Source organism: Lutjanus erythropterus, chromosome 6, assembly GCF_056507025.1.
Source record: "Lutjanus erythropterus isolate fLutEry1 chromosome 6, fLutEry1.hap2, whole genome shotgun sequence".
Taxonomy (NCBI): domain Eukaryota; kingdom Metazoa; phylum Chordata; class Actinopteri; order Lutjaniformes; family Lutjanidae; genus Lutjanus; species Lutjanus erythropterus.
In genome coordinates this window covers 9,972,816-9,988,979 of record NC_139322.1, presented here as the reverse complement: position 1 = coordinate 9,988,979, position 16,164 = coordinate 9,972,816, and the positions used below count along the sequence as shown (strand labels likewise).

At 39.0% G+C, this 16,164-nt stretch overlaps 1 protein-coding gene across 1 annotated transcript; it reads left to right on the top strand.

The window, feature by feature from the left end:
- The first annotated feature begins 2,258 nt into the window (after positions 1-2,258).
- On the top strand, positions 2,259-16,164 carry plp2b (proteolipid protein 2b). The gene is made up of 5 exons (XM_084720493.1): positions 2,259-2,659; positions 11,447-11,602; positions 11,724-11,822; positions 13,530-13,626; positions 13,747-16,164. The coding sequence occupies exons 1-5, from the start codon at positions 2,561-2,563 to the stop codon at positions 13,758-13,760; spliced, it is 465 nt and encodes a 154-aa protein (XP_084576619.1). The 5' UTR covers positions 2,259-2,560; the 3' UTR covers positions 13,761-16,164.

Below are 16,164 nucleotides of genomic sequence, written 5' to 3'. Positions count from 1 at the left end.
ATAATTTATGATGAGTATGTTATCATTTAATATAATGCTTTGGCTTGTGGACATAGAAGTAGAGTTCTCTGTTATCAGTGTGCAGGTCTTATCAGTTTCTTTCTGAGTGTAGTTGCCAAATTAAATAAGACCCACATTTAAAAGTAAGTTTCCTGTTAAAACTGAAACTTAAACTCGCTGACTGTTTGAATTGACTAACTGTACTGTATGCAAGTTATTTATCACCAGCTGTGTGTCATACTCAACACTAAATCACAACCACAACTGGTCTGTAAATCCACACAGTGGAAAAAAATCATCCACCAATTAGGACATGATGCCTTCAACAACTATTGGAAATACCATGAATATAGTTAAACAAATATGAACAACTGGGGGAGTCATCTCATGAAAAATGGTGGACTATTAAAACCATTTACTTCAGTGAAAGCAGTAATATTTCACTGCAGAAATACTCCATTACAAGTAAAAGACCCATACAAGTGCAGAAGTATTCCCAACAAATTTCCCCTGTTAGTTTTACATTGTGACCAGAACGTGATTGTTGATGCATTAAAACATTAGCTGTACTTTCATTTTGTTGTAAAATTATTTTTAATATACTTTTAGATGGCTTAATCTATAACACTGCGTGTTTGCATGCATCAGTTATAAACTGATAATATTTTTTGAATGTAAATTCCTAACCTAAGCACAGCTTTAGCCACGCACATTGATTCATATCTTGCTGCTATACAAGGAAGTCCACCCTCGCTTGATTAACAGTGTGTTACCACTTTATAATATTTTTTGTATTTATGGTAAGAACATATTTCAGAAGCAAATCTTGTGGTTTGATGGTTCACTTCATTTACCTGACAGCTATCATTACTTATCGGATTAGGATTTTTTTTAAAAAATCTAAAAATATGATTCACTGTTATAGATTAAACTCCCCATCAGTATATAATCAGTAAGAAGTAGTCTCTTCTTGATTTGCCACAACATTAAAATGCTACTTATAGGTACATTCTGCTGCAAATGCTTGTAACCAGTAGTGGAGAAAGTACTTAAATCCTTTAGTGGAAGTGTAAATAGTGTGTAAACAGTGTAAATACTCATTTTTGCACAAAATTGGCCATTATCCATGACTATTAAACACTACATTATAAGATTTTATCCTGATACTCCAATGTGTTAGTAGTATTTTACTGTTATAGCAGATCGAGGTGGATGTAGTTTTAACTACTGTTTATACAGTTTGGTAGTTTGGTCCAGTGGTTCCCAAATAAGGGGTCAGGCCTCCCCCAAAGAGGACATGAGGCATTAAGACAAGATTTAACAGAGACACAGGGCAATGTAAAAAAGACATGGATGAATAGGATTTAAAAGGATTAAAATAAACTAAAACATAAGATTAATATAAACTAAAATGGAATAAAGCAGATTAAATAGTAGAACAAAAACAACAGTGTTGAACAAAGCTTATTTTTTTAAAGAAATAACTCAAGTGAAAATACAAATGTTGCTGTCAAATTAAGATTTTGCCCATTGGTATTGAAAATCGGTACACATCATCTTGACATAGTAGCAATTATGTTTTTATATGTATGTATGTATGTATGTTATTATAGGCTGATGTCAGACATATATGTTCACATGGATTTCTCTACAGATGAAACCTCTTATTCATTTGTCTAGAATTTAAGTGCCTATAGCTTTTTTTTTTTTTTTTGCTCCATTATTTAAATGTTGCGGTGTAGGTGTTTTTTAACAGTTGTTGGTTGTTTAGCTTGGCGAGATGAGATGTAGTGTTGGTTGCTAGGCAACAGACTCAAAAGTTGATAAGAAGTGTTGGATTTAGATCTCCTCAGTTAGTTTTCTTCTGTAATACCAAATTGGTAATAATCATATTTTAGACTCTTTCCAATTTAAGACTAAATAGTAGTAGTGTAAGTATAAAGAAAATGAATGAGGAAAAAAGAAGACGTGTTTTATTAAGCTCTTTTGGTGAAACTGAACAGCAAAATAGTCAAGTAAAGTGCAAGTACCTCAAGATCTTACATAAGTACAGTACTTGAGTAAATGTATTCGCTACTTCTACCGGAGAAACAATTTTGCAACAGGTTATTACGGAATTTCCGAGCAGCACGTGAAGGCATCATGAGAGTAGCTCGGCTCGGCGCTGCCACAGTGCCAACAACAGCAGCTCCCCTTGAGAAAAGTGAAAGCCAACGCCCCACTGTCAGTTCCTCAGCTCCTCCCTCCTCCTCCTCCTCCTCCGGAAAGTGGCGTTTCTGTAGACGGAGCTGCTGTGGTCGTGACTGAGCTCCACCAGGTTATATTTCACCGAGACTTTTCATCGGAGACGTTGATTCATCCGACTGGAGGGAAAAAAAGAAAGAAAAAGTTGTACGCTAGCTAGCTTGAGCGGGACTAGCGGTCAACGGTGGGACGGATTTCCATAAAACTATCTTTGCATTTGGACAAGTTTGTTTATTCAAACGCTGTTCGTCTGTCCCTGACGATAAGGCTTTAATACAGCATACAGTCGGTATAATAAGTTAGTTATTATTACAGAATGGCTGACACAAGCGCGTCTAATTCCGGAGCTAACTGCCTGGAGAAGCTGAAAAGTTACGTGAGGACCCCTAAAGGCTTCATCCTGGCAGCAGAAATAGTAAGTTCACTAACTCCCAGCTAACATGAAACTTATAGCTTCTGTACAGCTGTTTTAAATGGTTATAACTCCTTACAAAACTGGTTATAATATGTTGCCTGTAAAGTGTGCTTAAGTAGTCTGCAACTAATAAATATTTCATAGTAAACTGGGTTAATGTACTCTACATTGATTTTCTATCTCAGCTCATGTTTCAGTGCAGCATGTCTCATTTTGATTTCTGTTTCTATCAGTCTATTTTCTTCTTGAAAGTTGTTTAGTTCCACTTTTTCTGAATAGCAGCAGTCTGGTCAGGGAGGGAACGGGAAGCATGTGGTCTGGGGGTTGAGGGATCATGGACAGAGGTGAAGGGTTTCCACCTGTCACTTAACTGCGCCACTGTTTTTCTCATTTGGCACCAAAGAGCCAAATGCTGAGCGTTAATGGCAGATGACTTGACCCAGTGACTGTTGTCAGGCATCTCCCTTTCTCCTTATTACCACGGGCTGCTGCACACTATTTGTCAAGAGGTGTGGACTCCAGTCACATGTCATGTGGTTACAGGTCCTTAAAAAGTATTAAATTCACATTGACAAAAAAGTCTTACAAAGTAGCATTCAGTTCTCTTTAGGGAGGTCTTGACAGCTGTAACGCTGGACTAATCCTGTCTAAAATTCACTCCAAGCACAAGAATAGACTTTGAATGCCTCAGTGATCCTGTTTAGGTTTTCGCTGAGGAACATATTTAGACAAATGTTCTTTAACTCATCCAGTAATTATTATTTGCTAATTTTGAACTGACATTATAAATATTTTTACTTAAGTTAAGGTTAGGTTTAATTAAATGGTGTAATTATAAAAAAAAGTCTCCTGTTTAACACACTGTTACATACAGACACCCTTCATAACTTGGACTTGCGTCAGATTCAGGTCACAACTTTGATGACCTTCGGTTCGATGTGACAAAATCTAAAAAGACATCTTGCATTTTGACTTGGATGCCAACACCACTGACTTGTGACTTCACTTGGACTCGAGTGTTTTGACTTAAAAATACTTGATACCTTACACCAAGCCCAAAGATGAAAAAGTATATCACTTAAAAAGCTATTAATTCAAAGCAAGTTCCCCAGATCTGTTTTGTTTGAATCAGTCTGACAGTGTCCAGTCAATTGCAGGAGAGAACCAAAACCAAAACCCCTTTGACCTCCAGCTGGGAAAAAAAAGATTTTAGAAAAAGATAATTTTGTTTGTGTGCAAAAAGTACAAGGAGTTTGACAAAAAACAGATTGCAGTAAAAATTAGAGCCAGAGATGCAACAACTTTCAACTTCTTTTGACATTTGAAGTTGAATAAAGAACCGTATGTTTGATGAAGAGTTCATTATGACTTGTTTGGGACTTTGTACCTGTCAGTCTTGACTTGGGACTTGACTCAGGACTTGCTTTTGTTGAGTTGGGGCTTAAGTGCAAAGACTTACTTATGATTTGCAAAACAATGACCTGGTCCCACCTCTGCTATTTGTAGGCAGAGAGGTAACAGCCTGAATACAGTGAAAAGGAATTTAATTTACGTATATCACATTCCCAGTATCTTAAAGGCTCATGAAGAGTTTTTTCATGTTACGTCTTTGCACATCTGTCTCTGATTAATAGGCACACCTATAGACCACAAATAGAAACATCAGAGTGATACTTAAGTCCAATAATGAGTGAGTTATGTGTGTGGTTTTAAGTGCACTACTTCCTGACAGGGTTGAACCACATCCTGTCTGGGAGGAATTTTTGTATTTTTACTGTTCTTGACCAGCTTTTTTACGCATGACTGGCTTTATTTGCATTTCACATTGATGTGTTAAGTTCTGCATTTTAAACGTTTTTTTCAGGTTTTCGTCAGGCACACACAATGGAGTGTTATTATCACATATCTTACAGTAGATTACAGTACTGAAAGTGTTAATGCACCTCTGTGTTATTTAGGGATTTGTATTGTAACTTGATACCTGACAATGTCAACTGAGGTAATCCAGAGTACAAAGTAGTATTGAAACCTAAAATTATACCTGCATTTGATGCTTTTTGTGCACAGAGATAGAAAAAACTCTCCTATGTAGTTTTGCTCACTGCCAATTATTGCAAGTGTCCTTTGATTTAATGTTATGTGTAGTGTAGTTACTACATCAACTACAACCCATACAGTCTGTGGTGAGGTGAATTTGAGCGCGGTGTATTAGACGGAACTGGCAGCTTACGTTTACGTAATAGTATCAACCACTTTAAGGGGATATTTTTGATTATTTGAAGTGGGGTTAGTTTGGAGAAGCAGAGGGGAGCGCAAACACAGCTAAGCATGGAACTGTATGCTATATTTAGAACATTTTCATTGTTTTACTTTGCCATCAGATGGCCTTTTCTGACAGGAAACCGCCATTATACAAGCCAAATATCACTCTCTGCAAACCAGCCAAACTTCATAGACAACAACGGTGGTCTCCTGTTAGAAAAGGATTAGGTGGACTGTTTTTAAGTGGTTAAAAAATACCTTTTGTGTGGCCTGGTAACTCCGTTGGTAGAGCGTTCACCCCATTTGCGGAGGCTGTGAGTCCTCTGCAGCAGCGGTGGGTTCGACTCCCACCTGCGACCCTTTGCTGCATGTCATTCCCCTGCTCTCTCTCCCCCTTTCGTTTCCTCACTTCAGCTGTCCTATCATAATAAAGGCATAAAAGCCCCCCCCAAATGTTGCTGACTCTCGTAGTACATTGCTTAGCATCCATGCTGCGGTGCCGCTCTCTGCCTCTCCAAACTGGAGGTGTTCTGACCTCCATCTACTGTAGGAAATACTCTGACTATGGATAAGAACCTCATATAACCCCTCTTTAAATAATCCAAACTATCCCTTTAATTGTACTAGTATTGGCAGTGGTATCACAATTTTTCAAACGATCCCCAGCCCAGTGTTGACCCACTGGAAAACTCTTTTTTTTTAATCACTGATAAAAAGGTTCCGCTTCTTAACTCAATGAGCTCATTATAAAGCAGCTCTCAGATGTTGGTGGTCAGTGGTCCACCCACTGTTAAGTTGTTTTTTTTTCCTCCTCAGAGGTAATGGAAATTCCAGCCTGCATGTGAAGTTTGGTCCAGGGGACAAAGAATGTGTGAATAGCTTAGCACACATCTCTGGTGTGTCATTCAAGGATAGGTTCATGCTCCACTGGATATACACTCAGTAGTTTGTTGTTTCCTCTCCCACCCACATCTTTACTTGAGCCTGGTTATCTCTAAAGGAAATTCTCTCTGATGGTGGATGTCTGAAATAGTTTACAGTGCAGGAGAGAGCTGTGGGAGTGAAACAGGAAGACAAATGTCATTACTGCTTCTTATGTCAAATCTAATGGGAAATTGGGTATTTAACCCCAGCAGCCTGGATTACTAAAGTTCAAACCTTCAAGCTGATAAACCACAAGTCTAAGGCAATAAATGCCCTTTTTTCTGAGCTGATTTTAATCACTGTCAGCAACCTTTGCCAGCAAGGTTTCTATGCCGTGCAAAGTAATTTGTAGAGTTGTTTTGTCTTATTTACTGGATATCTCAGGCATGATCATACTTGAAGCTGTAGAACAACGTACAGTTGGCAGTCACACTGGGTGTGTGCAAATTTCTGTTTGTCATCATGGGACAGAGTTAAGCCAGTGGTAATAAGTCAGGATGAGTCATACATTCAGTGAGCTAATCTTTCACCCTGCTTTTAATATGCTCAATATTCAGTGATCACACTGACTAGGTTTACAATGCACAAAACATTCTGGCCTTTGCCCTTATTCTGAAAAAGACAATATTCCTACTAAGCTAATGAAATGCATGGCTAATGAAAATTAATATTCCTCCAATATTCCAGTTTACATGCAGCCATGGATACTCTGATTATGGATGCTTCTTTGCATCAAAATAGCATTTTTTTTCCAAAAGTTTTTCCACCGGTGGACAGGATAGACTTGAACCACATGAACACAGCCTTTCATCCATCATTCATTCGTCAAGCCACCATCTTGAAAAGGTCAGCCTTACGATATTTGTGCATACGCAAAAATCTGTTAATATTCAAGTCTTTCATAAGACTCCAAGTAGGTGTGTTTCTCCTTCTGATCAGACATGTGAGTTTTAGCTTTTGTCCGTGTATCTCTACCCCAGTCTTTCAAACTGTTGGCTAGCTGGTTTGTTTACAATACACAGAGATGACTGTAAACAGGCAGGAGGACATGAGATGCACATTAAGAACGTGCTGCATACATGTCCAAAGAATGCTCCTAAAACCTGAATAATACCAAATGTCTTAATCAGAAAATGCTTAAAGTCGAAATCTGTAATAGATATACTGGAACAACTCATAAAATAACCATGATATGTTATCAGAGATGAAGGAGACATGTTGAAATACTGGCTTCTCTCAGCCACACTGTCCCCCTTTGAAATTTCTATTCCGGGGTGGAATGAATGTTTTTCTATGTATGTATGTTTTCATGTTAATTAGAGTTAGAATTAATGCAGACTGACTACCTGACTGTTAATAAACATTTAAACTGAATATGATGTTAATGGAGTCTGGAAGGCAGTAAAGCAGACAGACACTTAACTAAAAGTCTAAAGTATGTATTTTTGGATCAGTGTGCTTTTGCTTTCAGGATAACAGGCTTAACTTTGCATTGACAGACAATTGACAGTTATAAACAGCTGATCAACTTAACAGTGTGTCATTGCTTGTTATTGTCAGTTTACAGTGCTGCGCTCATCTTGCACTCCTGCAGTGTTCATGCAGCCCATCTGAGCTTCCCCAAGTCTGGAGAGCAGGGGGCAGAGGGAAACAACTCGCTTTAACCATAGATTGTATATTAAAAAGATTTTAACCTGTTTGATATACAGACTATGCTTCAACTCACTATCTGGACTTCTGTACAAATTGTGGATGTGCAATTGCTACGTATCACTCAGAATGAGGCCTATTAAGGAATATCCAGTTGAAGTATTTTGTTTACATGACCTGTGTCATGTTCTGAATAATGGTGGAAAATTAGCGTGCATTTAAACTTAGTCATTGTCTAATGAATGGAAAACATTTTTAGGTTAGAAAGGGTGGAAGAAAAGTGAGCAGGAGAATGAAATTAATAAAAATGACTTGATGATGAGCGAGAAGAGTGATGAAATGAAACTGAACTTTCCACTTTCCTCTCAACACACATGGTATACACTTTAGTGAGCCACAGCAAGCACTAAAAACCACCCCAAAATGTAAGTGATTTCCCTAGCAACCGTTGCTGTTTGGTGTGTCTCTGTACCACGGACTAGCTCTTGGCTCTCATGTTGCTGCTGACTATAATTAGCCGAGCGTTCACGACAATTTCCTTCCAGCCAGTTTAAAAGAGCAGCTCATTATACTGATGTGAATAGATCCGCGCTGGGATCTTTAAAAGCTGACCCGTGCAAACAGATCCGCCGCTGTGTGGAAAACATAAAGGTGTCAACATCTCACAGCCTTTCTTGTTCTGAGGGACTCTTGTGTGGTGGGTGTTTCTCTGTGTGACGGCCTCCTCAGTAGCCGCTGCCCTCAGAGCAGCCGGCTCGGGTCTAAATAGAGCCTCTTTTGTGTTGGTCCTCTGGCCTTGGCCGCCCCGCTACTCTACAGAGGCAGCCTGTGCCAGTCTCGAGAACACATGAACTACTGATGCATCTGGCTGGCTGTGCTTTTGCGTAACCGTGGCGGGTGAGGGGAGGGGAAGCAGTAGTGACAGATGTAGGGCCGGTGTCGAGTCAGTTACATCATGTGTGTGTATCGTATAGACTGCAGTGATTTGACACTTGCCACAGAGTTGTCTGTGTCTGAGAATAAAACACTGCAATGTGCAAGACGAGGTTTTTTAAAATACACATCAGAGTCCAGTTGAGTTAGTAAGCGTTACAAGAATAAATTATGTGGCTTGTCATAAGAAGGCACTGCAGATAAATGTTGTAGAGCACCAGATTTCAGTTCAGTGGCTCATATATGTAACTACAGAGAATTCTAAAGGCATGTAATTATAAATGTAATATAAATGATATTATGCAAGAGGCTGTGGTTTACAATGATTTTTGTCATTTTCATCAAGCTCGTTCTTGTCCTGATGGATGGTAAATGACCACAGTTTGTTTTACAGTCCCAGCTTCATTTCTTCACTTTTCCAGCTCTGTCATTAGCAGTTATGTATATTCTTATATAGTCCAATACTCTATGGATATTCCAACAGTTATTCAGGTTGAGTAACGCTATCAGAGTAAAAACAATCTCTCCAGTTGCTCCCAGGTCTTTGAACAGCATCTTCCTTAATCTTACTCTAATGTGTTGTGCGATTTTGATCAAATGGATTTGGTATTGAAAAAATATCATTCAGAAACCAGTATCAGAACCAAGGTACTGGTATATGGCAGGGGTTTACATTTCCATTACAACAGGGCTCCCCACTTGAAGGTGTGTCTTTTACCTGAAGACAAGCTTGAGGAGGCTCGAGTCAAGCATCTGTAAAAGGGTTTTATTATGAAGCAGCACAAACAGGAAATGTTTTCATTCTAGGGGAAATAAAATGCTGTAAGTACTCGACCAATCAGAAATGTTTTGTACTGCAAGCCCCACCTCCATTGTTCCCCTGCTCTTGCAAAGTATTATGTTGAAATAATGTCACTGGAACACACTGAGATCTTCCAAAGTTTTCTGGAGAAAATCCTGCGGAGGAAACGCTGTTTAAAGTAGTACAGTGTGTAGGTGGCTGTGCAACCTGTCCAGTATATAAACATTTCAAATGTACAAGAATGCAAATGTGGAGGGACGTGCAAAAAGGTATTATATAGAAAAACATTGTTATATAAAAGGCCATTAAAAACAATGCTGTATAGTGTCTTCAAGTAAATTAAAGGCTTAAAAATGCTTAAAGACTTATAACTGTTTGAAATTTCTACTCCTTCAAAGCTGTCATATGTTGTGTGAATGCATCTGCCCACAGTTTGACAGCAGAAACAGTAGCTGTATTGAAAAACAGGAGGCTGATACTGGTTCAGGGCTGTAGGCTGGCTGAGTTTATGATTTCTCCACATTGGCAGCTTTTCAGTAGAATGGACTGAGAAGAATGCATGCTCACTTTTTTCCCCCTCATATGGAAAAATATGATCTTGACGGAACAAACGTGCTGTAAATCTAAGAGAGCAGCATGTGACAGACAGACTGACAGCGTGCATTGTTATCCATCCAGTTGTCTCACTCGAGCAGTGTTCTTGTGTAGAAAATATTTTTTTCTGGTTGTGATTCTGTGGATGCTGAGTTGTGAACTGACTTGAGTAAATAAAACAATGATGGCTTTGTTGGAGTGATTTACTGTCTGTCTGGCCTGAGCTATTGACTTGACATCAGGCCTGGAATTTCATCCTTTTAGGGGCAAGTCCTCTTGGCCTTTGGTGTTTTGAGGGCACAAAGGCCAAATGCCAGCACAACAAGGCCATCAATTAAATATTTGTTATAATATAAATGAATATAAATATTAAATATTGGTATATATAAGCTTCCATAGGGAGAGCAGAACAGCAAAATGAAAATACAGATGTTTCATACAGGAGACGAGCGTATATAACAGGGGTCTAGCTGTTTGTCACTGTTAACATAGACTCCAGTCTGCAATATAAACCTCTTATAGAGTGACATTAGGCTCATGATCAAAGAGTTTGTCTATCTTGTGCTAAATAGTCCAGTTTTCCAGAAGTTCATACTGCTGCTATGCGGTGCTTTGCAGTTAAGAATGGCCGCTTCCTGTGTTTACCTGTAGCTGATACATTATGACCATACAGACCTCTACACTCATTAGACTTATTGTTTACTCAATATTCTGTTTTATTATGATGGAGATGTCCGGTTGCCAACTGTCTTTTTATCCTTGAAATACACTGTGACCACGTATGATGTGAGTTAGTTTGGAATTAATACTAAAATAGTGTCAGTCTAATGTAATCATCACCAAATGGATTTCTTCGTTTTTTTATTTTCGAACATTAATACCTGATGAAAAATCATACTCATCTCTCTTTGGGTGCAGATTTGTGGTGATGTGTGTTCATTCATGGCTCTCTGAATCATCCAGGCATGTTCGACATTTCCAGAGGTAAATGTTTCCGTGTGCTGTGCTGTCGTCATCACGTTTAATTGTGACAGGCACAGCTGTTTCGGAGGTGCGCATGGAGACACAGTCCGTGCACCAGACCTACCACCTTGTGCTTGGCATTTACTATTCAAGTTTCAACTGCGAGTGCAAAATGTTGAACTGAAGGTGCAATGCATTCCTTTTCACCCTTAAACTTGGCCTGTGTCAGACAAACATACAAAACCTATGAATCCGTTTATGAAGAATACTCATAATAAAGTTTGAGGGCCTTGCAAATTGTGGGAGAAACAAAGCGGAAGTGCGCCAGGAGATGGCAATGAAAAATAGGAGAAACCCAGGAAAAACAGGAGTGTTGGCAGGTATGGGCCATGGCTGTGAAATTGCTGCTCTGCTTGACAGATCTTTTTCTGTTACTGAGCACTGAGATGTTGAGTTCTCTGTTAGGTGAATTTCAGCTCATCTATATGATATTTTATCAAGTCAATCAAACCTGACCTACAAAGTCAGGAGGGAAGAATTTAGGCAACAGCATGTGTTAGTTTACTGGCATAACCCTATCTGAGATATCTTCACTGTTCTGAGGTCAAAATCATTAATCACTATTTCTTTTCGCCACCCTCTCTTTTCACTTTTATCAGTTCATCAGTTTAATCATCATCATCTGCCACGCTGCGTCTCGGTACGGAGGATTCTCCGCTGTGGCCATCTGTGAGATGATCTTTGCCATGATCTTCTTCGGCGTCTTCATGATGGAACTGGACAAGCAGTTCCAATTGGTCAACTGGGTCTGGAGTGTGAGTCTTCTACATGTTTTACCACATGATTCTGCAAAAAGCATACACACGCACTCACACACGCAAAGTGTATGTGCATAGTTGCACAATGCTTCATCTTCTGCTTCCCTCTTTTGTGCAGGATTTCTTCCGTGCTGCAATTGGCGCTGGCCTCTACCTCATCACTTCTTTGATCTGTGTCATTGGAGGGGCCGGGGACGGCGCTCGGATCGCAGGCGGGGTCAGTTTAACCACCATGAACTGAATTCTGAAACTGTTCATGTTTGCATATGTTTTACTGCTTGTTTTGACAACCATTAACCGGTGTCAAGTATTCAGTTAGATTGTAGATGTGGAAACTGAAACTGAAACGTTTGCTGTGTTTGACACCCACTCAGGGAAAGCTCTCAGTCAGTATTAAGAAATCTACTCATTTCAGATATGTCTCAAACTTCCTTCCTGTTTACGTTTAGTGCAGACCGCAATTTTTTTTCCAGAATTTGCCTGTCTCAAATGCATTTCTTAGATCTCAGACCAAAATCCTCAAGTTAACACAGAATCCACAGGCCCTCTGGTTCAAGTGGCTCAGAGACATATTTTCACCTTCACTGGGATGATATTACAGTTATCAACAAAATAAAAGAGATAATCAAAATGTATGCATATTGTGGGGAAATTTGCACCCAAAGTGCAACTCAATGTTTTGCTGGTGTTATCTTCGTTTCCCTAGAAACAGATGTGATGATCTGATGTTTACTGCTCCAGCAACCCATAGTAACGACCTATCAGTGGAGACGATTTCAGGTCCCTGTTGAGTCAGGTGGCCACGTTGAGCTAACGTTGATGCTTTCTAGACATTGTGGGATTTCCCAATCACAGAACTGCTTTGCTAGCTCACTCTTCTTGTAACTAAAATATAGTCTGAAAAAAAATACATGGACTTTAGCTTGGATTTAGCTTCTACATCTGCAGCCTTATTTTCAAGATAGTAACACTGTGTTATTGGCACAACTGATGGAGGATGCTGAACGGAGTTTCAATGTGATCCACAGTCCAAAAGCTGAAATGTATTTAAAAAAATAGATTTCCAAAATTCACAACATGGTTTTATCTAATGAAATATTCTGCTTCAATTCAAATTTGTTCGTGTACACAAGGGGGGATACACCTGTATTGTTAATAAGGCAGTGTATCAGCAATCTAACCATAAATTATATTCATTAAAAAAAGCTGATTTGACTATTCCATAATGTTGCTTAATTTCCTAACAGGAGTTATTGTTTGCGATTTACTTTCATGAATAAAACCATTTCAAACTCTGAATATTTTTAGGGATGAGCACGGTGTTCTCTCTTACTGATTTGATCACGTACTAAATGTCCAGTTGACCAATCAGATTGCTCAATCAGAACTACTTGTTGTGTGCTCTGCTCACACCACAGTATATCTGACAATGAGATTTCTGTAGCCTAACGGTAAATTCCACATCTCTTTTTCCACCACAACCTCCGTCTTGTCGTTTGAGTAAACCAAACCTGTGGTGTTGTTATGCTTGCTCTTTTGTTTGACACATATATCATGTGTTCAGGACCGAAAGCGTCACATGTGCGCTTGAGCACCTGACACAAATTTGACTTCTTGTGTGTGTCTGCTGAATTTCGCAGTCATTTCTCCAGTTGTCAGTTTCTCCGAGTAGAATAATTTTGTCTGAGATCATGTGGTTTGTGCACCCTCAAGTCAACCGTGACAACAGTCTGGGACTAAAACTGTCCTCCACTGTGTGAGAAACAATAATTCTGAGATTTTGAAAGTCTTGTGGTCTGCACTTGCCTTTTGCTATGTAACATAAATTATGAGAGATTTATTACAAGTATATTACGATGTTTTCAAGAACTTCATGCAAATTTTATTATTATTGTGGCTCTGATCCTGGGTTGTTGCTTCGTAGGTATTTGGTTTGATCGCAGGTCTGCTGTTTGCCTACGACACCTACACCATCTTCCTCCAAATCAAGAGCACCAGGCAGCACACAGCAGCTTCCACCGGTGAGAGAAACAGATATTTGCTTTTATGATTATCCCAAAACAATGCATAAAATGCTCTACTGTATATATGTACACAAGCTGCCTTGTTTCATATGTACAACAAGTTTTTCTTCTTTACAGATGACAAAGTTTAAACACTCCAGGACACATGTACCTCTGTCAAGATCACAGCAGAAGAACAAAGAGGATTTTGTGCGGAAGTTAACGGAGGAGTGGATCAGAGAGGATGATGGACAGTAAAATGAACAGGTCACAGTTTAATCAATGCCACTGTTAGGGATGGGTACCGAAATCCGCTAGTAAATGGGGCCCGGGGCTGAATTATTAAAGACCGTCATATTGTATTGATAAGCTCCGATGTTACCAGTTCGGCTCTTGATGTATGAGAAATTACGACAATATATTTCCTATTTCTTTAGGCTACATAAATGTTATCTGTCAATTTTCATCTTACCAACTCCTTTTCTAATTACCTCCACCAAGAGGATTGTGTTTTTGTTTTCTGTTTGTCAGCAGGATCACAGAAAAACTACTAGCCCGATTTTAATTAAACAGATCTGAATCATTTCATGGAGTGAATCCGAATCATGGAGCGGATTCATGAATTATTTTACACATTTGTTAACATTGTGAGAGAGGTCACTTGTAACACCAGTGATTGAACTCTTTTGAATGGTGTGCTGTGACTAAACATACAACAAAACATAACCACCTCAAACATCACTGTAGAAACAAATGCAGCAGGTATGTAAGAAATAAGCTTTGTCTAAATTATCCTTACTGTTTTTTCCACATCAACATAACCACAATAAGTGTATTTAACTGTTATTATGGGCCAGCATAACTTTATCAATCATACATTCTGACTTTGTTGTTGATTAAACATCCAAGCAGGACTATTAGCCTTGGTGGAGGTCCGAGCTCTCTGAGCGCCCTTATAATTTGCAGTAACATAAGGCACTTGTCTATGATGCATTTTCCCAGTCCAGAGGAGAGATCTCTCCCTTTAAGCCTGTCGTGGTGTATTTGTCAGGGGTGGGACTCAGAAGTCTGGTTACGCTTCACTGACAAGGCTCGTTGCCACAAGTGCAACACGTCTTTTGCTTGTAAGGGATGAAACATGCGATCCCTTAAAAACATCAACAAGTGTCAAACACAGGCAGAGAAATGCAAACAGTGTTTTCTGCTGCCAAGCTAGTTCATCTCCCGTTGCCCCATTCACCTCAGCCCACAAAACGTTAACTAAATTATACAAACATGGGTTAATGATCAAAAAATAAGTATTAGCCCACAGATTGTTAAGTTTTAAATATGGGTGTATTCATGAATTCAGAATTCTGAAATGCTCAGTATGTGAACTGTTGCTCAGAAACTCACAGTTTGTTTAGTTTTTCCCCTTAAAAAAACAAAACAAAAATAACCGGGAAGAGCACTGTTGAAGTACTTGATCTTTAAGGGTAGAAGTATGGTTAAAATCTTAGCGATACCCATCCCTAGACACTGTATGGCGTGAACAGACGAGAGATTACTTTTAGGGCTGTGCTTGTGAAGAGTGGTACTGCACATCTGTGCCTGCATGTCAGACAAAATCGTGCCCACTACATGTGGAATTCCCCTCACAAACCTTTACTCCAACCAACCTCACCTTTACCACTGATTAAAAAGGGAAAACTGTAAATATTAGGCAAAGGATGTAATACACACGTCTACTGTTAATGGACTGCTGTAGTGAGAAGTAACTGTGTCATTTTGGACTGTAGAAGTAACTGACGCATGAATGGGTGCTTTAGGAATCGTTTAACTTCACATTTATGCTCTTGTTGAGTGCGTTTTCTGTATTCTCAGTGAGGTTTCTCAGCTGGCCAAACATTTCAGTCTCTGTTATTTAATCATTGCTCTTTAGAGTGCACCCTGTGTGTTACAGTGCCTCATTCAAATTAACCAGTGCATTCAACTTACTCATCTTTTAATCATGAATCCTAAACATTTGAGGTGGCCTACTGTCACTGACTAGCAATCTTTTGGCTGTTTTTGTACTAGTCAGAGTTTAGTCTGCATCGGTAGAAGCTGCAGACGTCCGTTAACGATATCCATTATTTGACTTACAGTGTCATCCCTCAGTTTTATCTGTCTACTTTGATTCTCGCTCAGGTTTGTTTTTTTTTCTTTTTACATTTGTAACACATTTTTAAAGTGCAGAATAGTTTCTGTTAAAATTTTATACAGACTAGTAGTGCAGTCCAGTTTGATTTTTGTTCATGTTTTTTTGAATACATGTTCTGTTTTGATGAGACAGGCTAAGAAAAATATGTCTAAAGAAAAAAATCACATACTGTAATTGGACTTGGATGTGAATATCACAATTTCAATACATTCTGTAACAGTTTCCTCTACCCTTTGGTGGTTATTTGTCCAAGTAAAACGTTGCCTTATTATTGTTTTGTTCTAACATGCTTTACAAGAGTCTGCAGTTTGTAATTTCATAATTCAAAGCAGCCTTGCTTTGGGAAATAAAAGCCATTTTTACTACAAAGAAAA

Coding starts and splice junctions, on each gene's coding strand:
- plp2b (XM_084720493.1), top strand. CDS start 2,561: ATGGCTGACACAAGCGCGTCTAATTCCGGAGCTAACTGCCTGGAGAAG. Junction 2,660..11,446: donor TCATCCTGGCAGCAGAAATA/GTAAGTTCACTA, acceptor CACTTTTATCAG/TTCATCAGTTTAATCATCAT. Junction 11,603..11,723: donor TGGTCAACTGGGTCTGGAGT/GTGAGTCTTCTA, acceptor TCTTTTGTGCAG/GATTTCTTCCGTGCTGCAAT.